The 25,606-nt window shown below is 33.8% G+C and overlaps 2 protein-coding genes across 4 annotated transcripts in view; one reads left to right on the top strand and one right to left on the bottom strand.

Moving 5' to 3' along the window:
* MCU (mitochondrial calcium uniporter) overlaps positions 1-25,606 on the bottom strand; it is a 33,413-nt gene that overhangs the window by 3,910 nt on the left and 3,897 nt on the right. The gene's annotated exons all lie outside the window — the stretch shown is intronic.
* Positions 1,315-25,606, top strand: jv (javelin). Of its 3 annotated transcripts, none has more exons than XM_081986126.1 (5): positions 1,315-1,915; positions 18,322-18,432; positions 21,140-21,379; positions 22,390-22,581; positions 22,635-25,606. In XM_081986126.1, the coding sequence occupies exons 1-5, from the start codon at positions 1,869-1,871 to the stop codon at positions 25,396-25,398; spliced, it is 3,354 nt and encodes a 1,117-aa protein (XP_081842252.1). In that variant the 5' UTR covers positions 1,315-1,868; the 3' UTR covers positions 25,399-25,606. The 3 variants fall into 3 exon arrangements, with proteins under 3 accessions (XP_081842252.1, XP_081842254.1, XP_081842253.1); XM_081986127.1 differs by lacking the exon at positions 1,315-1,915 and adding an exon at positions 6,336-6,635; XM_081986128.1 differs by lacking the exon at positions 18,322-18,432 and having other exon boundaries at positions 1,316-1,915.

The following is a 25,606-nucleotide window of genomic DNA, read 5'->3' as shown; positions in this document are numbered from 1 at the left end:
CCTAGCAAAATATAATAACAGGAAAGTCACGTTTAGAGTTTGCTACAATAAACTGTTTTAATTTGAGGTGAGCTGGCTTAAAATATGAATTATGGAGGAGAAATTTGAATGCTTGAGCAAAATGAAACTTAAAGTTAAGTCTATAAAGGCTTGAAGTGAATGTTGCAGGAGTCTTTGACCAGGTGGTTAAAAAACAAGTTTTTAATCCTTAATTTTCATTCAATAAATGAAAATTAGACCTGTCAACATACAGGTGTGGTAAATCCAAAAGCGACCATAGGAAAACCGTGTAACGGACAGAGAAACGTAGGTGGCATGCGCAGGAGAAAGACAGAAAACGAAAAAAATATCAAGTAGGCCATATTTTTAGCGCGCTGTTGCCAAACGCCGTTAGTAAGTTTGTCGAGGGTATTGAATACTTACGGCGTTTGGCAACAGCGCGCTAAAAATATGGCCTACTTGATATTTTTTTCGTTTTCTGTCTTTCTCCCGCGCATGCAATTACCTACGTTTCTCTGTCAGTTACACGGTTTTCCGTGTAACTGATTTACCACACCTGTATATCAGAATTATTAACGGCCCTAGATTGGCGGAAAGGGTCTTAATGTTCTCCATGGAGGGTTGAATACTGCATTCAGCTATTGCAAATCATCTCAAAAGATACTTGAAAACTTTCTGGTTGTTTTTCCACTTCTCCCTCATACAATTTTTAAACCTTCCGGTCCAGTTGTAGGACAATAACACACTATCATCCGTAAACATTAATTCCTTGAAAAGTTTTACACAGTTGCCCGTAATTTAGTAAGGTACACCCAGGGGTTTTTTAGTTGAAATTGTACATAAAACTGCTCCAAAAGCAGTTTTAGCTTTAATCTGTCACCCATATAATCCCAGAGGCGTTACTAATAATTCAAATTTCTTGGTGCAATGAAACACTTAATTCACACAGATACAGTGACGTGAAGTTACAATAATTATGATAGATTTAATTTTATGGCACGCAACACATGAGACGAGGAGATTGGACATTTCGATAATTTTGTTTAATTAAGACATGGGTTTGAGGAACAGAATTACTAGACTATTAAAAACGAATGAACAGTTTGTCTAACTGTCATAATTTTAATTGGTACGCGATTGAAGTTGCCTTGTTTTAAGTAATCTGTACTAATATTATAAGAAACATGTCTGGCGTAAAGAAATAGTCTTGAGAAGAAGATAAAAAGATACTAGCAATATGAAAAATTTCGTTAAGTCACTGGATAGAAACGTGTTATTTAATAGGTCAAGGTATTTAACTAAACATGTAGTACTGTTACATTTACTCTAGTACCTAGGATGCTTTTAAATCTAAAGATAAGCCATCACTCTTAAAAAGGAATATTGGCAAAAAACCATTTAATTTCCATCATCAAACCATATCTGTCCACTATAAGACTCATTTACTAACGACCACAACGCCATTAAGAGTTACCTACTTGCATCGCACACCAGAGTACTATTTACTATTTGTTTTCACTGTGTATTCGGTACGGCCCGTTCCGTTAGTCCATATAACTCGCCGACCATAAACTTAAGAAGAAAACGTTATGGTATTGTTCAAAAATCCATAATTAAGACGCATTATAGTAAGAAGAACATTGCATGCAATCAGTACTTTATTCGAACCGATCCGGTGAGCACAAGAGAAAATCTCGACGGTACTTTGGTTTGGGCAGGCACTTCTTGCGGTCGGCGAAGTTGAAAAGTGTTTGTTTGATGATTGAAAGTTTTGGACTTTGGTGACAGTGTATTAAAAAATAGGTGCGACACAAAGCTGTCAAAATGGTGACGGTAACATACTACAAGAGGCCCAAGAGACTTTGCGGATGGTTGAGGAGAAAATATCTAAAAGCCAGAGTCAAAGAAAAAGACGGTAAGTTGATTTAAAAGCTGTCAAAAGTTGATTTAAAAAGGTTAGTAGGGTTTATACATGGCGTACAAAAAAGTTCACTTAACACATTAAGGATTATATATACAAGTTTAGGTTAATTCTGGATGTATGGTGAATGAAACTAGCACTTATACATGATCTTAGTCAATTTTAATACATTATACGTTTCTTCCAAAAAAAATCAAACAACTTTCGCGAAAAAACCTCACAGCATTGTAATACAATGTTACTAGCCCAGTGACACATTTGCGGAATGTAAATAACAAACGGCACACGGAACAACCAATTTAGTGTGAAGTAACTGACGGTCATTATAGACGACATATGGTGTGACATTAATATGACGGTGTGAATAATGCTGGCCCAAGACAATTCAAACATTGAATAATGTATGTAATTAGCTGGGATGTAAAGGCATTATAATCTATGTTAGCTTTATGTAGGAAAATATTTATATACAATGATTAGTAGAAGCTATAGTTAATGGGTTTTTAAGCAATTTTTAGATAAAAAAATGATTTACTAGGGATATGTATTAGTTTTAATTGGAAAAGTATTTAAGCATGAAGAAACGTTTTTGATATTCTTTTATTTTCCGCTCTGCATGCTGCGAACACGCGAGCATTAATAGGTAAAATCAATTAGAGTTAGAACCTAGCTATAAACAAACGGTACTACTTTGAAATGCAATAAGCAGAAACTGAATTTCATCATCGCAGAACCTCTCAACAATAATGAATGAATTTTAAGAAAAGCCTTATCATCTAACCTAACGTGTTAGCTTATCCACGAAAGTGCACGATCATACCAAAGAGCCGTTAAACATATAAATCTTAAATATTTGTTACAAGTACTATACACAAGTTCATAAATTCAATTCCGTTACTATAAATGTGTTGGTAATCCACTGCATGTGAATAATATAAAAGAACCAGAATTTCAATTTAGGACACATAAAAAGACAAATTCAAAGCACGTTTTCAGTGTCCCAAATTGAATCACTAGATTGATAAATTTTTGTCCATTTTGTAGGGGGGACAAACTATCCATTGTATTTTTCTATAATACAGGGATCAGCTGATTTTTGACCATTTGAAACTACAGTAAATTCACTAAAGTCGTTACGTAACGTTGCGGTAAAGGTAATCTAGCTGTTGAAGGGATTCGGGAGCTTAACTTGGGCCATATTTTAGTTCAATAGCTGCAGGATTATTCAGGAATGGTTTGTTACGTTTCTAATAACGCATTTTTCCACTAAACTCATTTAACTAAATTCTCGTTAACACAACTAGAACTTGAAGTGTATCTCTGTTAATGAATATGAGGAAGTTTGTTGTTTGAAGCAAACTTTATGAAGAACAAACAACTCCAGCTTTGTTGCAGTTTGCATTTAAATATATTCGTCACGTTTGCCAAAAAGGAGCTTTTATATTTTGAGCCAAAGTATTAAGTGTTGAGTTACATGAGATCTGTAAATTATATTTTTATAGTCTCATCCTTGCTACATTAAGGTCTTTTTTGTTACTTTATATTGTTTTGGACATAGGGAAAGTAGGACATAATCGATTTCGTATGTATAAACAACATATAGAAATGTTGATAAAATTCAGTACACAGTTGAAGAGTACACAAGACTTTTAGTAATTACATTAAACCATTAGGTGTGTCCAGCACATTAAACTAGTTTGAATCATGCAAAATTACACTGCTTTCCCTAAACATACCAGAGCAGTTTAGAATTTTCGCTTCCTGATCTAAGTTAACCTTTTTAAATTAATTAAGCGAAATTTTACATTAAAAGTTCAAACAATACCATTAATTAATTATCGCAGTGTCTGAAGAGATGCGCACAGTTCCGTATCTGAAAAGACCATTACATCACAGCAGGATATGCAAGTTTTGTTACTTAATGCTTATAAGCCTGTAGATTACTTTAGAGCATTACATATTTTTCTTTGGAGTGTCAATAACTGAGATGTTCTGAGACTTTCGAAATCGATGTAAAGTGGGGAGAGGAGACAAATGGAGCTCCCAAACACACAACTATTATGTTAATCAGAAAGGTTTGAAAGAATTTTTGATGGTGAGGCAAAATAGGACTGTAAATGTATTTACCCAGAAATTATTGTTGAGGAACACAAACTTGCATATTTCAGCCTTTGAAGACCAAAGTGAGAAAATAAAATGCCACTTTCACTAATTTATTACAACTTCTCAACACTTTTTGATAGTTTTCAACTTTGCAATCCCTAGTAATAAACCTAGGAAAGTTTGATTAATCAACCAACTTACAGAGGTTATTAGTTCTGTACTTAAACATTGAACATTTCCAACACTCTTTAATTACTAATGTCAAGATAATAGCAATTTTGGCAGTGATTTCAGGAAGAAAGTAATCTGTTCACTCATTCTAATTGGCATTTAAAATAAGTGGAACATAAAGAACAATGCATAGTTTTAATGATAGCGGGAATAAAATGAGTTTAGAATGATAGATAGAAAGATAATGAGAGAGTTATTTGCACCACTAACTTTGCTATAAAGTTGAAATCTAGCCAAAAAAGTAATTTCTCCTTTTTTTAAATGTACCTGATAAGCACCAAATTGGAGGTATTCCAGCTGTGATCCAAATTTAAGGAATCTCATAAACTTTTCAAAATATAAAAAAGAACTTGAATACTATCTTCAAAAATTAATTTTTACAGCCTAACTTCTCAATGTTAACTCACCCAACCCTTTAAGCGTAAAAATGAGATAAAACCCTAATTAACTTTGATAACATTCATAAAAACTCGCACAAAAAATACCACGAACTACAACGAAAATATCTAGCAAGTTGTTTTCCAGTCGGGATTTACGAAATTCAGACATAATCAGAAGGAAATAGCCTGTGGGTCGGCACTGAAATAACTTTTACATCGACCGGCAAATTGTTGAGATTTTTGGACCTGCCCTCAAAATAGTTTAATAAATTTTGTTCTGGAAAAATGTAGAAAAGACTACAAGTAAATCAAATACAATGATTTCTGAAATCACTCTTGAATCGATGGTGGACGTTTTACACTGCACTATGTAAACCAACCGAATGAATGTTGTAATATAACTTTTTTTTACAAAAGTAAGAATGTAATTCAAATGTAAGCAACATTTTCACTCACATGAATTATAAAAAACCGAGTTTGCAATCAAATGAATAATAATTTCCATTAAACTGGTTGAGAGAAATTCTAAAATGGAACTTGCCTGTTGGCCATTTTCAGCAGGAAAATGGTGTTTTCTGTTGAATTTATAATGCATTTTAGACCCTCGCCTTCACTTGAACTATTAGAGAACTTGAAATTAATTTGTAAGTAAATGAAAATATTGTTATTTGTTTTATAAGAGAAGCTGCAGCAAAGTTATCCACTACAGCAGTAATTAACTAACTAAATTAATTAGATATTACTAAATATATACTAAAATAATCTAGAAAACAGTGGCAATAAACATTTTATGTTAAGAAAACAAAAAGTTATTACTTGGTGTACTGCAGCTCAACTAATTAAATGGGTAAGAAAACGATAATGACTGTATCATTAATATAAGTTAAAGCCAAGCCAAGAATGTTATTGATGGCTATTCCACAAAACCTTTAATCTGCTATAATATATCACGCCCTATATATCCTAGGTAAACCTGTTTGAAATTTTGGTTAGAACAGATTTTCTATCTTGTTTACAAACAACATTGAATTGCAAATATGCAGGTTCATTGCCAAACAGACAAATATTTGCTGTAAAAGTTTTCCTGCAATATTAATGTATGTACTTGTTATGTTTGCACTTTCAGGTTGAATATTTTTGTTATGTTCATAATTAACTTGAAAATGTCTAAAATCTAAAATGAAAGAAAAAATGATTTTTATTTATTTGAAAGTGTCTTTTTAGCCAAAAATGTTTGAACTGTACCATATAACAAATTTTAACAAATGGTCCGAGTCTTACCTTAATCGTGAAACTCACATCCAAGCCACATTGTAACAGCAATTTAGGAAAAAGTACCTAGTTTCCAGGATTTAGAGATTTTCTGTCATTGAACAGTGTTTAAACTTGTTCTAACCAATTTGTTTAGGCTGGACTTGATTGTGTATAAAAAGCTCTATCTATACATATCTGGATCAGGAATGAACCTTTTTTTGATTTTTTACTCACAACTTGCAATCAACTACACGAAATAATAAAAAAATATACATATTTCTTACTGCTACTGCATACGTTTGTGTAGAAAACAAAAACCGCTAACGCCGTCACGAAAAGTGACATTTTAGGCTTTCTAGTATAGAGGGCGGTGAATCACGTGACCCCATGATTACAATATTACACGCGGGCCACGTGACCTTTGGATCATATCGCGTTTAGATCCGAAAGAAAACGACTAATTTCCTAGTTGTCATTGTTGTTGTCACTATAACATGTATTTTGAATTTAAAATTTGAATATCGTTCACTAAAGTGCTAAAAGGTATTAAAAGTAAAGCTAAAGTTGCATATTTGTGTTGTTCGTGAGTTTTGTGAGTGATATGATGGTGTCAGATTATGAACCAAGAGCAGCAGCAGGTTTAAGTTTCCTAATCCCAACAGAAACACCAACTTATTTAAAGGTTATGAAAAACCTTGTTGGAAATCAACTAGTTTTTACACTCCCGCCATGAAAATATTTATCAAGTACGTATTGTTGAATTACTTATTACTTATTACCTATACAGTTTAAAATAGCATCACAAATAGCATGTTGTGGTGTTATCTATAGTATTATTGAATTTGCGTTATTAAAAGCACTATGGTACGACTTACTACTTATTTACTATAGTACACACCTTTTTTATCAAAACCTGATATTAACAAATAGAAAAACAATAAAATATTCCACATGTTATGGTGAAGGAAGTTTGACGCCCTCTAGCGGCCAAACGGTGTGATCAATCAACTCATGTGGGGATATTTTTGGGAAGCTTGAAATCTGCTCTATCTTTTGTTTTCTATGACATTTTGACGTAACTTGTCAAGTAAGGGAGTAAACTATTATAGAGTTTTTTTTGTTGTTTGTAAACCAAATATAACCGGCTTAGCAAAACATATCTAGTGTGCCATGCAAAACGCCCTCTCGCGGAGAAATTATCATAATTGCTAAGTCCAATCTGTCAAAACGACTTCAAACAACAAACAGTTCCATTGTGATGTAAATCTAGATTTATAATGTTTTCTATGATGTAAATATTTAAAACAATACATCCTGCTGTAGCGGAGAATAGGATTGAACAAAAGAATGCTCGTTTTAAAAAAAGGGAAATTTGCCAGAATTACTCGTCCAATTACAATGTCCCCAAATAACCACACATAAAGCTTTGTATTCCTGAATTAATGCGTATGTCAACTACAAACGACCTAGGGTAGGGTTAGTCATGTATAAATCGTTAACCAGGAAAAGTTTAAGAGAAAAAAAAATCAAGGTAATTCCTTTACGTAACGTACAATTGACAGTATCATAAAAGGCTGCTAGCAAATCAATACAGAAACGTAATTACATAATTACAATAAGAGAGAGTAATATGAGTATTGGATACTGTTTTTTTACAATAATTTAGTGAGTGAAAAAAATGTCTGGCGCCTGACTACGATCCTGTACTAATTAACAGGCAATTTTCGTTAAAAAGCGGCCTAGTTAGACACTGGACTGTAGTAATTAAATTAATCATATTTCACTGACCGATGAGGAAAGTGGGATCCATTAAAACCTAAACTGTATTATTTACTACAGTTGCACAGAATAGTGAAATTTTCTACAAAATAATTGTCCAAAAAGGGTATATTTACGTACGTGATGTAAAGAGAAATAATATTGTTTTCGGCTATGAATATTGCAGCAAATTTTTTGTATTCCCTTACAGTTTTAGACAGACCGGAATACAGCAAATTTCCTGTCTGGTCTAAATAAAAAGTATATTCTTTGTTTTGTTTTGTGATTTGTTTTACTAATAGAAATTGCACTGTATAAACAATGTAATTAAATTTGAATTAAATAGTGTTTCAACAATATAAATCCCCTTCAACTAGTGAGATCTATTATATTTAGATATACAATAAGAGTACATCAATTTTCTAAACGATTTCCGAGCAAAGAATGATTTTGTAAGTTTGATTTTTCTGATGGCGCTACATGTATTCCTTTAGTCAAATATTCTGCCTTTTTATTCTGCAGGCTGCAATATTCCCAAACGAGCTGTCGTAAAGTTGTGTGAATTTCCGCAAAACTACTTTGGGATTTAAAATGCTTCGATAAAGCGCAATTTCTTGTGCATACTGTGCACATTGATCTCCCCTTGGATCTCCCTCAATACTATAGTGAACAGTATTCATAACAGGAACGTAAAAAAACCAAAGAGTTATACTAAAAGTGTCTTAAATAAGGATAACAGATACAATAATCTTTTACTTAATACTTTTAAAACAAGCATTTTTAAAATTCTAAGGTAAAATCCATGAAATAAGTTAAGACTATCAAACTTTGAAAACTTCATTAAAGTGTGACCAATCTTGTTTAAAGCTTATTTAAACTAAGTAAAACTGGTAATAGTTAATGTTAATTGTGTAGTAAGGTAAGCGTAACATTAAGTGCATCTGTAAGGTCAAATAATCAAATTGATTAGTAATAGAATTGCAATAGTTTTTTATAACAGTGTGCAATTTAGTTTTTCTGTCAATTTTTTTGTTAACGATTATCGATACTCGAACAAAATAGTTATTACTGATAACATATTCAACTAATACATGTAAATGTGAGTTGCAGAACTGTTTTATCAAGTTTTAAACAATTTGTATTTATGATCAGTGTGCTATTTTTTGCTTTTTTAGGATTCTTATTAGTTATTACCCATCAAAGTTATTAATTGCTGGACGGTAATTTTTCTTCAGTCATGTCCTCTTTTGGTAATTTTACCCAAAAACAGAAGCACAGAGAGTTTTCCAGTCAAATCCTTTTAGAACCTTCATTGTGTTTAAATCCTAATTATTTCCTATTTAGAACATTTTAAGCAGACAGTTGGAAAAATCATTACTTTGTGTTTAATAAGCAAAATGTTGATAAACCTATCGTTGCCTAAAATATCAATAAAAAAAAATACAACAAAATGAGCCAAAACTGGCCTCTCTAGCTCTTCATGTTACCAAGATATTGAATTTCAAAAAGTGGTAAAAAAAGATCCCTAATAATATTTTAGTCAGATTTCATGTATCTCTTAATCCGGCCGTTCTTGGCAAAGAAATCGTTAAAATGTTAAATTTTAGGTCTAACTCTGTTAGTTTTTGAGATATCAAAAAATCGACTGCATTAGCGTCTTTTCCGGGAAATTTTAACATAAAATGACACCGAGACGTCAACTGTAACTTGACAAATAAAAAAGTTGTATTTTTTTACGGTTCCAGGCCTCCATTTTGAATTTTCTGTCAAAATATTGACTTGCACCTGATTTTAAAGGAAATAGCCCGTAGTTTCAAGAAATGACAGACAAAATGACGTCCCAGGCCGCCATTTTGAATTTTCTGTCAAAATATTGACTTGCACCTCATTTTAAAGGAAATTTCACGCAGTTTCAAGAAATGACTGACCAAATGGCGTTCCATGCCGCCATTTTGAATTTTCTGTCAAAATATTGACTTGCACCTCATTTTAAAGGAAATTTTACGTAGTTTCAAGAAATGACTGACCAAATGGCGTTCCATGCCGCCATTTTGAATTTTCTGTCAAAATATTGACTTGCACCTCATTTTAAGGGAAATTTTACGTAGTTTCAAAAAATGACAGACAAAATGACGTCCCAGGCCGCCATTTTGAATTTTCTGTCAAAATATTGACTTGCACCTCATTTTAAGGGAAATTTTACGTAGTTTCAAGAAATGACAGACAAAATGACGTCCCAGGCCGCCATTTTTAATTTTCTGTCAAAATATTGACTTGCACCTCATTTTAAAGGAAATTTCGCGTAGTTTCAAGAAATGATAGACAAAATGGCGTCCCAGGCCGCCATTTTGAATTTTCTGTCAAAATATTGACTTGCACCTCATTTTAAAGGAAATTTCACGTAGTTTCAAGAAATGACAGACAACATGACGTCCCAGGCCGCCATTTTGAATTTTCTATCAAAATATTGACTTGCACCTCATTTTAAAGGAAATTTCACGTAGTTTCAAGAAATGACAGACAAAATGACGTCCCAGGCCGCCATTTTGAATTTTTTGTCAAAATATTGACTTGCACCTCATTTTAAAGGAAATTTCACGCAGTTTCAAGAAATGACTGACCAAATGGCGTTCCATGCCGCCATTTTGAATTTTCTGTCAAAATATTGACTTGTACCTTATTTTAAAGGAAATTTCACGTAGTTTTAAGAAATGATAGACAAAATGGCGTCCCAGGCCGCCATTTTGAATTTTCTGTAAAAAGTAGTAAAAAAGGCCCTAATACAACCCCCATTCTTTCAATTTTTTTGAACAATGAAAAATTTTAAAATGCTTTTTTTGTACTTGTTTCACCTAATTTGGTCCTTTGGTATAAATATGCCCTTTGCTGTACAGTGGAACCCTCCTGGAGCAAAAATAAAAAATTGCCAAAATTTCACTTTTTGTAAAAATAGCATTTTCTCAATTTTTGAATGAGTTCTTTTTTGGTAATTTTATATAAAAACAGAAACACACAGAAAGTTTTCTAGTCAAATCCTTTTAAAACCTTCATTCTGTTATGTGTATATTTATAGACCAGAAAATAACAAAATGAAAAAAAATCATGAATCATAGTAATTTTTAGCAAAACAGTCAGGGTCATGGTAAGGCGCCAACGAACGTTTACAACAACATAAACCATTGTTTGTACATTGAAGATGTTTTTCCTTAAAACAAATCAGTGTTAAAAAAAATCAAGTTAGTGATTAGTACAAATCGAAACCATTGCTCGTACCTATTCAATATTGCTGTGGCAAAGGACGAGAATAGCATGCTAATGAAATTCTTTTCCGGCCTTTTAGACCACGGAAGTGTGACCTGGGCACTTTAGCATCGAAAACGCCAAAAAAAAAAAAGGATTAGCAATTTCCGTTTTAATTATCATTTATCCCTTTGTGTGGTGACTAACTTGATTGTGGCCGTAAAGGTTCGTGCGTATTTATCGATCCATGAGCTGGAGGAGGATTGTGTTAATTAACCACCAATATACACACTAAGGTACTAAAGTGACTTTCAAAAAATTGTAAAAAAGCGTTAATTTATTAATTAACATCTCGGTTTATTTATTTGAAAGATATTATTGAATAAGACTTAACCTTCCCAAGCAAGACAACCGCACAATTATAGTGCGGACAAGGTCGCGAATCCTAATTGACCGAAACCTTCTCCACGTTAATGAGATTTAAGAATTGACCATTCATTGCAGGTAACTGAGGAGTAATAGAGAAAAATTTTGATGGTATTGGATTCGCCTGTTAAATTAAATTCCCTGGCCGCACTATTTGCAATATTCCAGTACCAATAACGGATGGTTATGGACCTACGAATGTAATTTCGACCGGAATATTCATTCCAGTGGATCCGTTAACAACAAACTCGATTAGCCAGCAACTAACTAAACACTGAAGTTCTAGTACCACTATAGCGCTGGCCTGTCCCGGTATATAGTAGGTACGATAACACACTCCGTTGGGTTTCCACCAAACGCAAGGACACAAGTAATGTTTGTTTATGGTACTTTACACCAGTAAAATAATAGACGGCACTCTGTAAAGCCGACCTCGTTGTGCGGAATCAATGGAAATTCGTTTTTTTTTTCGTAAAAAGTGAAAACGAGTGATCGGTTCCCGTTTGTCCCCCGGGACGTTTGGTTATCCGGCCCCAAAAAAAGAATTTACGTGCAAAGGGACTTTGGGTCGGCTACTATAGTGCGTTTCTCATCTTCTCAAAAATTGGAATACTCCAGAAAATTCTTGTAAGTCAACCTTTAGCTGCTAATCGTTAACGTACCAACACTGATTTGCTAGTTTAGGTTTAGTTGTTAGTTTAACATTAAACGATGACTTTACACGATTGAAAAACATTAATTTCGATGTAACGAACAATTAGGGCTGTCAGTACCAGCCCTGGGTTCAATCAGCTTTATTGGCAGAAACCATCAAAATGGTCTCAATAATGACGTGCACCAGGCAAAGTTCATTACAAGCATTGATTTACTACGAACGAAACTCGAAGTTAACAAGATTTTCTAGCAAACAGTTCAAAAGTTTGTTTGTTATAAGGCAGAAAAGGTAACTTTGAAAATGTCGATTTTTTGTATACAGGTATTTCAAAATTATGTTAATACTTATTAGTTTGGAAAAATATATTTCCATTTTACTTTCCTAGTAGGAAACAGTTTAGAATTCCATGACAGGACAAACAACAAAATTTTCGTTATTACTATTTTTATTGACAAATGCTGCCATCTGATTATATGATTTTTTTAATTGCAAACCTTTTTTTTTTTGAATAATTGTAACATTTTTTATTTGAACTCCTAGAGATTTCATTAAAACGCCACTAGAAAGAGGATAAAAAACACTACAAAATGAGCCAAAACTGGCCTCTCTAACTCTTCACGTTACCGAGATATTAAATTTCAAAAAGTAGTAAAAAAAGACCCCTAATAATATTTTAGTCAGATTTCATTTATCTCTTCATCCAGCCGAGTTCTTGGCAAAGAAATGGTTAAAATGTTAAATTTTAGGACTAACTCTGTTAGTTTTTGAGATATCAAAAAACCGACTACACCAGCGTCTTTTCCGGGAAATTTTAACATAAAATGACACCGAGACGTCAACTGTAACTTGACAATTAAAAAAGTTTTTCATTTTAAAGGAAATTTCACGTAGTTTCAAGAAATGACAGACAAAATGACGTTCCAGGCCGCCATTTTGAATTTTCTGTCAAAATATTGAGTTGCACCTCATTTTAAAGTAAATTTTGCGTAGTTTCTAGAGAAGACTGAAAAAATGACGTCCCAGGCCGCCATTTTGAATTTTCTGTCAAAATATTGAGTTGCACCTCATTCTGAAGAAAATTTTGCGTAGTTTCTAGAAATTACCGACAAAATGGCGTTTCAGGACGCCATTTTGAATTTTCTGTCAAAATATTGAGTTGCACCTCATTCTGAAGGAAATTTTGCGTAGTTTCTAGAATTGGCTGACAAATTGGCGTTCCAGGCCGCCATTTTGAATTTCCTGTCGAAATATTGACTTGCACCTCATTTTAAGGAAATTTCACGTAGTTTTAAGAAATGACAGACAAAATGACGTCCCAGGCCGCCATTTTGAATTTTCTGTCAATATATTGACATGCACCTCATTTTAAAGGAAATTTCACGTAGTTTCAAGAAATGACAGACAAAATGACGTCCCAGGCCGCCATTTTGAATTTTCTGTCAAAATATTGACTTGCACCTCATTTTAAAGGAAATTTCACGTAGTTTCAAGAAATGATTGACAAAATGACGTCCCAGGCCGCCATTTTGAATTTTCTGTGAAAATATTGACTTGCACCTCATTTTAAAGGAAATTTCACGTAGTTTCTAGAAATGACTGACAAAATGACGTTCCAGGCCGCCATTTTGAATTTTCTGTCAAAATATTGACATGCACCTCATTTTAAAGGAAATTTCACGTAGTCTCAAGAAATGACAGACAAAATGATGTCCCTCCTGGAGCAAAATAAAAAAATGCCAAAATAGCATTTTTTCAATTTTTGAACGCCATTAGAAACAGACAGCAAAAAGTACTAAAAAAAGACTCCTAATACTTCAAATTTGGTAAGTGTTTTTAAAATTACATGACATGCAAATTCTGAAACTGTTAGACCCAAAGCAAATTGTGGACCGTAAATCAGTTAGATCATAACAATAGCCACAATAAATGGCTTAAAACCCAATTTCCAGACCCATCCACAAACTGGAACACTAATCCTTCTGCTTATTAAGCTCGGTCAGTCAGTTTCTTGCATACCACGGTTAATGAATTTCAACCCTGCTTAATTTACAATTTTTTTTTGGAAAATTGCGGTTTAATGCAATCACTCTTTGTCCTAAAATTAGCTCAGACAAAATCAGATAAAAAGCACTTTAGGTGTACAAAATCAATCACTGTCAACTCAAGGTAGAAAATTAGGCTATGATACAGAAAGTAAGAAAACCTCCACTTTCCCTAGTAAGCGTATATTAACGTAATAAACGTGCAAAATGTAAGGAAGATAATTGACAAAATGGCTCTAATGGAGATGGATTGGAAAACATGTCGGATTTTGTAAAGGGCACCCTCCTTTCCTATCGGTGTTTTACATTTGTATGTAAATAACATACCACTCGAGGGTTAAAAATCTTCATAAACATTAATATTTACTGTCTGAACATATAAACTGACAATAAAGAATTGGACTGTATTCTACAAAAGTTCTGAACAAAAACAACTACTAAATTTGGCCTACATCTGCTGTTTGTTTGATAGTATCGGAATTGTGTCCATTTGGGTTTTTATTATTCGACAAACAAAAAATGTATCGCTTATATAAAATTCATTGCTAACTGAAGACCTTTAACGTTGTTTAGGTCGAGGTCCCTTTATTTACTGGCAAATTGATGAAGTAATCTTATATTATAAAAAATATGTTTTGCAATTGCATATGACTTGCATTGAGTAAGTTTAATAAAAAAAAAACATATAAAATATTCTCACAATATTAATATAACCTAGATAACATATTTTTTTTAGGTTAGGTAAGTAGACCAAAAAATAGGCTTATGCTTAGTACCTCTAATATTTCAACCTTGCAAAACATTGAAGAAGAGATAAATTATGCAAATTTCAGCTCGCTTGCCTGCGATTTACTTAAAATTTATTTACAAAAATAAATCAGCATCTTGCAGGCTTTTTTAATTTGCATACCAAATATACCATAACAATTTCCTGTCCTTTGATTTGACTCAATAAAATCGTGTAAACAAATTATTTTTGTAGAGGCAACAAGTTGGAAAACATTTTCGTGTCCTTACTGACGTCAAATGCGGAGGGCATATTAATATGCTAACAACTGTGCCCTCCCCAAAGAAAATATTATGTCACGCGTGCGGTAAACATTGATTAAAACGGACCTCATAAAATTGAGGTTTCAGCCATATGGTTTGAGTGTTACGAAGTATATTAGAGTTTACCGACACAGTAAAGTTTACAGTATTAGATCACATGTTTACTGAAGGGCACATTATTAAACTTCAGAGTTTAGCGATTATATACAAGTTGGTAATAAGACCGATATTGGTTTATGATTAAATAGTTTGATAATGCTTTTTAACTTATTACATATGTCAATTAGCACACTTTTCTGTAATACCTAATTTAATCCTCCTAAATATCAAACAAATTACATTATTAGATATTGATTAGTTGGAGTATATTTAACTGGACGTAAATATAGACACTTACATGACAGTATCTACGTAACTAATTATGATAGTTTATTGTAATATTAGATTGCATTTGATCATCAAAAATTGTCTGAATTCTGTCATTATTTCATTACAAAATACATTAACTTCCTGGAACACTTAGAGAACACCGAATTTTATACCAATTACAGGCCCAAACTCAATTTGGAGGGAAGAAAGTTGGACGTATACAGGTGTGGTAAATCCAAAAGCAACCATAGGAAAACCGTGTAACGGACAGAGAAACGTAGGTAATTGCATGCGCGGGAGGAAGACAGAAAACGAAAAAAATATCAAGTAGGCCATATTTTTAGCGCGCTGTTGCCAAACACCGTATATAAGGTTTGTCGAGGGTATTGAATACTTACGGCGTTTGACAACAGCGCACTAAAAATATGGCCTACTTAATATTTTTTTCGTTTTCTGTCTTTCTCCCGCGCATGCAATTACCTGTTTCTCTGTCCGTTACACCGTTTTCCTATGGTCGCTTTTGGATTTACCACACCTGTATAACAATTACTGAACAAAAATGAGTTCCCCATTTTGAGTTGTTGAAGTATTTACTTTAACTCTTATTAAAAGACTTTTATGTTATGTTTCATAGTTTTATAACAACGAAACTTTAATAAAAACCACAACATGATTGAAAATGTTACACACTAAAGATAATTTACATAAGTACAAACAATTAATTTAACAATTTTGTTAAATGAAAATTGGCAAAAGCTCTAATACGTGTCCAAAATGATTAAATACTCCCCTTAGCACTGCAAATAAGACAATTATTGCACGTGACAGTGCATAACTGTGAAAATCATAAATTATATGCAAATTAGACAAGTTGCTTCGTGTGAAAAATTTAATTTAGACAAGGGAAAATCTTCCGGTTTATTCAGGAAAATTGTTGTTAAATTTGACTGAAAATGTGTGAAAATTTGTCGTTTATATCAAAAACTAGAAGTACTTTTTGGTTAGGTTAGGTTAGGTTTTATTCTTTGTGTTGGGTGTATAAAAAGATATATTGTGTAGTGGTCACAATAAAATTTTTTTTTTCTATCTCGGGACTAAAAAGGTCTTTTCTCGTTAAGTGAAATAACAGCAGGAGTGAAAAGTGCTACTTTTTTGTGCAAATCTGCAAGAAAACTCTAGCCGGTAGATTTGCCTTAATTGTCACAGTAACTGTCCCATCAAACTATCAAATTTTGTCCCATTTCTAGGACTGTACTGTTAACACAACTTTCACGGATATTAAATCCAAGTGGGTTCTGCTTTTTCAACATGATAAATCAGTCGGACCGGAAACCGGAATTACGTACAGAAGTGATAAAAATCATTCCATTGAAAAAAAAATGCGAGAAGTAGATAATATGGATTTTCTATAGATACGGTTTGCGTGCATGGCATGACACAGGAAGTAAGCTGCATAACAAAACAGCATTTTGCTGAAAATTATTAAAGTGGACACAATTCGATGGAAAACTGTAATGATAGTGAATCGATTAAACTTTGTTAGAGCACGAATTGAAATGCCACTAAACATTGAAAGGTCAAATGGAAATTTTTTGCCCAAAAAATGTAGGCACGTTATTCTAAGCCGACAAGGATAATAAAATATTCAACCACCCAGAAAATTCAAATTTCTCCGTAGGCAGGAATATAGAGTAAAAAAATAGGGGAAAATGGAACAAAATTGTCTACATCTAAGTTTTCTCTGAAGGAAACAAAGTGTACATTTTGCAGAAATATAAACAAAGTACTGATAACAATTTACAGTCAAGATATTTCCTAGTTGATGTAATTAAAACGTCCATTAACGGTAGTCGACTTAACCTCAACCAGTTAAAGAAAATCCTTGGCAATTTACGACCTTAGGGTGTATTCCTGTTTTCGGTAATTTACAGCCTTGGAATTTAATAGGTTTCCACCAAAAATGTGTACGGAGTTTGATGGCCAGCTAGTATAACAACGATGATAATTTAGAAGGACCATAGTGGAAATCTTAATTAAAAACCCTTCACTTTTTAATTATCTTTTCATCCAAAAAGAAGGACACCAATCCAATTTAAATTTAGTTTGCTGGAGCCCTTAGAGTGGATTTTCCGAATCCAGTTAGCATTTCATTCACTTTTCGCTTGTTTATATCTTTGTCGTGATGTGCAAAATGTGTAATGCCACCTTGGAATTAATAATTGAAGGTTAAGTGATTATCTGAATTATGTTCAAGTCAAATAATGTTGAAATTACTAGAAAAAATCATTCAATGCGAAAAAATAGAATTAGACAACTTTTTTCATATTTAAAACAGTCGTAAATTCGCTTTATTCTACTGGCAATGGAAGTAAAACTCATATTAGCTAATTTGCAAGGCAAATAACATTAGCTCAATATTGAACTTAGTAATTATGACCACAGCATCTTTTTTTCTCATTTTCGTCTGTTCTTACCAGACAATCATCGATTATGATGTCAGATCGCGTGCGCATTTTACTAATTTGATTATATGTACTTTGTTACCTTACTAGTACGAATTTAACGACCGAAAGAAACGCGTTCTAGTGTTTGTTCAAAGGTAAGCTTCATTTAATAATTATTATAATAAGACCTCCACTAATAACCGAATAAAGATTTTATTGTGTGAACGTGGTCTTGAATTTCTTATGAACTGAAAATGTACAATTACTAAGTGGATTAGCACAGTTTAGCTGTAGGAAATTGATGTTTGGAGTTTCCAAGTCGTGGGTTTTTATTAAAAAATTAATAAGGAAATGTGTAATGTAATTCAACTAGTTTTTTTTAAATATCAGACTGCTGTTCTATAAACTAAGTGTAAATTGATATTAAATGTGTTTTATTTGTTTTCAGGTATGAACGGGAAACTTGCATTAACAACTTGAAACTCAACGTTCACCTATCATCAACCAAAACAGATTATACGAAAAGTCGGTCCAGTAAAACTTACGCAGTTAGAGACAAGTAAGTTCAACGACCATAAACCAGTCTATTGTTGAAAAAACAGTAAAACATTTTGATATTATAATAATAAACTATTAGATTCCCAAATATTTATATTTAACTGATTAATACTAATCAAACAGTTTATTCTTGGTTAATATGAGTTTAAAAAAAACAGATAAGTTTTCATTAAACTTCTGGCGTGGAAGAATCTACTTAATTTCGCCATGTTAGGGTTTAAACATTTTTACGACAGACGGATCGGATTTCGGTAATCTCATTCCAGATTAAGAGGATTTGGGGAAAAAAGTTAAGCACTTTTTGCTGCTTGAATCAAGATTAAGAAAAATCCCTCCCAGATTGAAATACTGAATCAATGTTTGTTAGTACTAAGTAAGGTTAAGGTATGTATAGCAACAATACTTTGGCAAAGGATAATAGGGTTTACAGAATAAACTGGAATTTTTCCATTGGAAACGCTGACTGAAACGTTTCTTTTTATCGGAGCTGATTTCGAATCGATTTTATTTAATCGGGCCAAGTTAAACGAAAGTAAATTAGATCGGACATTTTTAGAGTTTATTCTGGAAATTTGTATGTAGGAAAAAAAAAATGAGAAAGCGGCTGTTTCAAAAATTCCAGAACTAAGAAGGGAAAATTCTGGTAATACTTGACAATTTTCCTGAAATAGTTAGTATGACAGGACTATGCTAGTGTCAAAAATGTCACCACTATTTCCGCCATATTGGAATTTTTGACAGGCACCTTTAAGGCTTTCTAGTATAGTAGGCGGTGCTTCTAGGCTTTCTAGTCTAGTAGGCGGTGTACCGAGCTATTCCGATCACCGATTATCTCACCCGATCGTTATACGTCTCGAAGTGTCAAAGTTTGACGTAAATATCAGCGATTTTGAAATTTTGCTGTGACTTGTGCTCCTATTTTATGTTCCTGTGGTCATTAAACGGTTTACTTGTGGACAAACAACAGTCCAACAACCACGTAGCTGTCTGTTATGCCAAAACCGTCGAATACTGGCTCCAAACAACTTTATTAGATTTATGTGCAAAGCTGACGTCTATAGTTTGGTCTAAAAATGTGTCTGCAGTACTAAAGCTAAGTATTACCATTTACTAGCATGAGTGGGCTTATTCAACCAATAAAAAACATTGAATTGTTAAGTCCCTACCTGAAAATCTACGCAAATAAACATGTCTCCATTATTACCCAAAGTTTATCCACAAATTCCGAATAAAACACATCAGATCTCAAAAGCCTCAACTCAACCTCGCTTAAACCAAAAAATAGCTATTTATCAAGAAGAGACAGTTGAAAAGAGAAAGCGAATTAGAGTTAAGAGACAATCGACTTATATCGGCTTTGATCGTTAATTATCAGGAGTTTCATTGGTTGGTCATTCAGGTTGTTAAAGAACGTTGCCATATCTCAGACCACATCAAATATTTATTTTAAAACATCAGTGTAAAGTTAGTAAGAATTGATATCTTCCAATGATTAAGAGACAAACTTAAAACACTGACTCAAAAAAAGTAAATAATGATTATAAGAAATTAGTTTTATTTGATTCTGAAAATTGGATGCAATAATTATTTCATAATTTAATAAGATAAGAGACAACCGGCAACATGTTGCCTACCCAAGGCAATCCGAGGTCAGCCAAAAACATCACCCCAAATTATGCCGGCTGTCCCTTCTTGTTAAATAGTTATTATTTGCTTAAACTAAGCTTCCCTCACTCCCAATACCCCAAAAGTTTAATTAAAACAGTAAAAACCGCTCAGACCTATCTGTAAATGCAATTCAAAATGTAAACAAATACGGTTCTGACATTAGATGTCACATTTGACAGTAAAATCATATTCAGTTTCGGTTCGTTTTTTATAACATTGACAATGCCGCCCATTTTCACTTTAATGACGTGCAACTAAAGTTATATACAGGTGTGGTAGTTTCCATATGGTAAATCCAAAACCGACCATAGGAAAACCGCGTAATGGACAGAGAAACGTACATTATTGCATGCGCGGGACGAAGACAGAAAACGAAAAAAATATCAAGTAGGCCATATTTTCAGCGCGCTGTCGCCAAACGCCAAGTATCACTCAAATACCGTCGACAAAATAACTTGGCGTTTGGCAACAGCGCGCTGAAAATACGGCCTACTTGATATTTTTTTCGTTTTCTGTCTTTCTCCCGCATATACAATTACGTTTCTCTGTCCGTTACGCGGTTTTCCTATGGTCGGTTTTGGATTTACCACACCTGTATATAGGCCTTATTCGTTTTCAAGCTCCATGGAGCGAGCAGCGCGTTTTTGACGTCACGATGACGTAATTTAGCAAAAGCATAATTTAACCAACTGTCAAATTACGACATTGTGACGTCAAAAATGCGGCCATAATAATCAGGGTATAGATAACTAATTGATCTATAAAGCTCATTTTCGAAACACAGAAATACTAAAAATGATATAAGACGTCACTGTACATAATAATTTGAATCCACTTGAGCTTCTTGTTACTACAAAACAACACTGTCAAATTTAGTACAAACTTTCAAGTAACACTGCAAAACTTTTCAAAGCAACAATTTACGTTCCAGTTTAGTGTGTCAAGCGACAATAAGCACGGGAAACAAACACATTGCAACACGACCACTAAAGTCGCAGATAAATTGCAATAAACAGACAATTAATCCTCTTCCCTTACAGATCCCGAAAACCAGACGACAAATACGCCATAGGAAGCTTAGACAACGTCTCCAAGATTCCACGATCCGAACAAAGTTCGGATGAACAATCGACGTTGAGAAGGACACGAAGTTTGGCAATATCACGCGAAAACTTGTTTTATAGCTTGGATTACACCGAGACGTCGGAAAGCCGCAAAAGAAGGTCACAACTCATTCCACGTGCCAGATTGATTGAAAAGTCGTTCATTAGGGACTTTCGGTAAGAAAAATTGGTTTATATCCTGCTTTCTTCACAAATTATACATTTTGATGATTCAAACTGACAGTGCTGTTTTATATCCAAATTTACTTCCAGCAAGGGTATAAATTGAACAATTTTTTCGATTGAAACAGCAGCTGGCTTTAAATGGGCTTTTAAGTTCACGCCTGTATTATAAAACAGTAAACACAAGTGTGCACTTTTCTGAACGTTACTAGTTTATTACCCTAAGGCAGTAATTTTTACGTTTCAAACCAAATGGCAAAATGAAAGTTAGAATCAAGTTTATGCCGTACAACTCCAAATTTCTATAGTTGGTCAGCCTGACAAGGAAACGGCTAACTTAATCTGGTCAGGCCTTTGGTAGAAAATCAATGGAAGCTCAAAGTTTCTGGTAATTTATAACAAACTTCCTGATTGAAATAACAAAAAGCCTACAGAATTTCTGGACAAAATCAATCACCCACGATAAGCGACATTATAGTGTCCTTAATTGACTTATTAACTGTCGTACTTTCGAACATCAAAACGGAGAAACTTCCTGGCTGCAAAATAGCTTAATTAAATTATAATTAAGTGTCTGAAAGCAATAGTGAGATAATAAAACAGACTTAATTATTCACCCTGTATTTTGTATAATTCATTAAACTAACAATTTTCCAGTCATACTGAATCCACACCTAGAAGCTTAACAAAATGGTTTTATTGATCATTCCAAAGCAAGAATTACTCATCGTAAACCACTTAAGGATAAGGTCGGAACTGTTTACAACACTTCCTGGGAACGAAATTGTGCTTAAAATTCGGTACAAAAATGAAAAATAACCTTCTTCATCCCAATATACTTGATAGAAAGTGAATTTTACGTTTCCATTCCATTGGATGGACTCTGAGAGGCAATCTTTAACTTTTCCTTAACAGACAAATTTAATCAACTAAAGTAAACTCTTTATTCTCGCTTAAATAGGAATTTAAAAAAGGCTGATTCACTGACTAATGTCATGTTACAGGTACGACTCTTTCCAAGTGGAAAACGTTCGGTCGACAACAAAGAAAATCTCAAACAAACCACAGGAAATCCCTCCAGATTACAGCCCGTTGCCGAGGCTTAGCAGCCCTAAAAATTTTCCACTTGACGAGCAAGTATACGCACACTACACTACTCGAAACAACAGCCCCTCTACACCGAATAATCGCGGCAGGTAAATCGTAAAACTAATCACCAAGTTGTTATAAGAGTATTGTATCTATCTAGGAAGTCGGTGGAAGATTTAGCTGGCCTTAGTCTACCCAACTACTACCCAGACTCTGAAGTAACAGATAACATCTCCCTAACCGACCAGTCAAACCAAGACTCCAACGTATCTCGGGAAAAAATCAAATACCTATCACTCGACAACTTACCCTGGGATACTGTTCACAGTCTCAATAGTATCACATACGATGAAAACATTTTACTAGCCAAAAAAACTGAAGGGATTTACGCCAAACCGAGAACTATACGAGGCCCGATATCTTTCCACAATTTTGACTATCAAAAACTACCACAGTTCAAACCTGAAAGCGACAAAGCTTCAGAAACCACAAACGAACAACAGTCCAGCTTGGAATTCGAAACCAACACCAACTGTGACGAAATCAGATTAAACAACGAAAACATCCAGAAGGAAAGCGTCGATAAAGACGTTACTGATAAAATAAAAGTAGATGTTCACCCTAATTCCCAAGACCAGGCACTTAAACCTAATCCAATAGACGTTAATACCTCCACAGACCCTCGAGGAGAAGTTTCAGTTCCTCCGAATTCAAACACAAAACAAAAAGACGATAACCGAATTAAAACTTTAATAGAGGTTACGTCAGATCAGTATTCAGAAGATTTTAAAAGTATTGTCACAGTTGAAGACGTCACATCTGAACCTTTAGCAGAGGAATGCAAAAATCATAGTCACAAATACTTGAAAGAATTTCTAGAAACCCAAAAAGGTTCCAAGCGACCGCTGCAAAGCTTTCTAGCCAAAAAGTTTTCAAACTTAACCCGACGAAACTCAAAAACCAACCTAACAACAAACCAATTCTACTCTTTACCCGACATAAATGTCAGTAAAAACTTACAAAAGTGCGAAAAAATTGACCGGAAACTACGCAAGTGCGAAAAACTAGAAAAACGCCCCGAAAACCGATTCATAGTAAATATAGGAAATCACTTTGACATCACAGGCAAACCACCTATAAATCCAGTGGACTTTCAAGTTAAAATAGCCAAAGTCCCGAAAAAATCCAAAAAACAAACAGCCAAAGACAGAGAAAAGGAGTTCAGGGAAGCAGTAAAAAACATCAATAACACTCTTCAAACTAACGGTTTCTGTGTGGATTTAAACAACAACAACCAATCTGAAACCACCACTGTACAAATGGATCCAGAAATCCAAGAAAAAGTCGATAACATGAGAAACTACTGGACGAAAATGACAGGAGATGAGTGCAACGAAAAGTCTGATGATCACGTCAAAGAAGTCCACACCCCTAGTTGTAAAATTGTAGAAATCCATAAAAAAGTAGACACTGTAAAGAAAAAGTTTGAACCTGAACCAGATAAGGAGAACTCTCCTAGCAAAATACAACTGGCAAAACAAGTTTTTGAACCAAATCCAGAAAAAGGAGGAAAAATATCCCCCACAATTAGAGAGACGTGCAACTATTTTGAGTCAAAACCAAATGGAACAACAGGATTTGAAAGCTTATGCCCCAGTGCTGTAGAGCTGCTCGACAAAACAGTAACAAACACCATTAAAGAAGAATCAAGCAACAAACCTAGAAAAACCTCTCTAACCAAAGCTAAAAGCATCAATGTGCCTGAATTCGACCACGTCCGGTATAAAGTCATCAAACCTGAATTATTCAACAAGAAAATTCTAGCAAACTGCGACAGTGCAGATCAGTTTGAAGACCTAATGAAATACCTTAAAGACTACAGTTTCCAGGAGCTGCTGATCGATAATAATATTGTGATAATTGAACCAATTCGCTCAAAAGTGTCACATCACAATCTGAAAAGTCACTCAAAAAGTACAAAAACCTTAAATGGTTTAGCAAAAAAGCAGGACGATGAAGAGAACGACGTCAAACAAGGGATTCGTAAACATTTTTTCTACCAACCAATTCGTGTTAATAAAGAAGTCAACGATGATGAACTACCCAATCCTGATGTGGTTAGGCAGGCCCGACAGTTTTTTCAAAATGGAGTTTTGAACGGAACTGCTAAAGAACAATATCGCGAAAGCAGTGTAGACCCTGACAAAGATAAGTGCAGTACCTCAAGTACTAATTCAACCCTATCAGAAGTAGATGAAGAGGAAGAGAATAATATGTATGATTCTTTAGACGACTGTTGTACAGAATACGTTAGTGAGGATATTTTGGAGAAAATCCGAGAATATGGCACTACAGTAACTTACTATGGAGGCAGGGTGGTCAATCAACATGAAGGACAACCAATCCTAACCAAAGTAATTATGGAAGAAATCAAAAATAACGAAAAACGATGCATGGAGTGTAGTGGTTGTAGAAGAAGAAGTATGGATAAAACTTTAAATGAAGTTAGCAACGAATATCAGGGACTCAAATTCAAGTTGGTAAAATCAAACAGTTGCAATAGCAGACTAGAGCTGGTGGGAACGCCCAACAAGAACGACAGCAGAAAAATCAATATAAACAAAAGAAACATAATCAAAGCTAACGCAGAGAATAAATGTATCAAAGAAGTGGAACAAGACAAAGAATTACTAGAAATAACAGAAAAACATGCAATCAACGAAAGTATAAAAATGAACGGACAAGAACTAAAAAGTCCTACCAGTAAATACGTACAGTGGAGTCAAATAACAAAAGACAAGTGCAATAATGTGGTGCAATTCAACGACAAGGGACAAATTATTAAAAACTACGACTACCAACAAAAAGTAGTCAATGGTAAAAAGTCAAATGACATGGAGTTTGAGCCTTATGAAGTCGCTTAAACAGATTTTTTTAAAACTCAAATAAAGCACAAACTTATTGATGATACTGAGTTAGTTTTAGTAAAGAGGCATTCCTATTTTTTAGGTTATGGGTTATTGTAGCGTAGATTTGTAGCAATAAGAATATAAATAAAATTGAATCGAATGCATATTTGTAAAGTGTGTTGTTAAGTTTATAAATATGTGTATAAATAAATATTACAATGTT

Source organism: Ips typographus, linkage group LG9 (genome assembly GCF_016097725.1).
Source record: "Ips typographus isolate SLU linkage group LG9, UJ_Ityp_2.0, whole genome shotgun sequence".
Lineage (NCBI taxonomy): Eukaryota > Metazoa > Arthropoda > Insecta > Coleoptera > Curculionidae > Ips > Ips typographus.
The sequence above is the reverse complement of the archived record's forward strand: the minus strand, read 5'-3'. Positions and strand labels throughout refer to the sequence as shown.

Excerpts from the sequence above, each read along its gene's own strand:
- jv (XM_081986126.1), top strand. The coding sequence starts at position 1,869 with ATGGTTGAGGAGAAAATATCTAAAAGCCAGAGTCAAAGAAAAAGACG. Across the intron at positions 18,433-21,139 it reads ACTTACGCAGTTAGAGACAA|ATCCCGAAAACCAGACGACA; the intron begins GTAAGTTCAACG and ends CTTCCCTTACAG. Across the intron at positions 22,582-22,634 it reads ACACCGAATAATCGCGGCAG|GAAGTCGGTGGAAGATTTAG; the intron begins GTAAATCGTAAA and ends GTATCTATCTAG.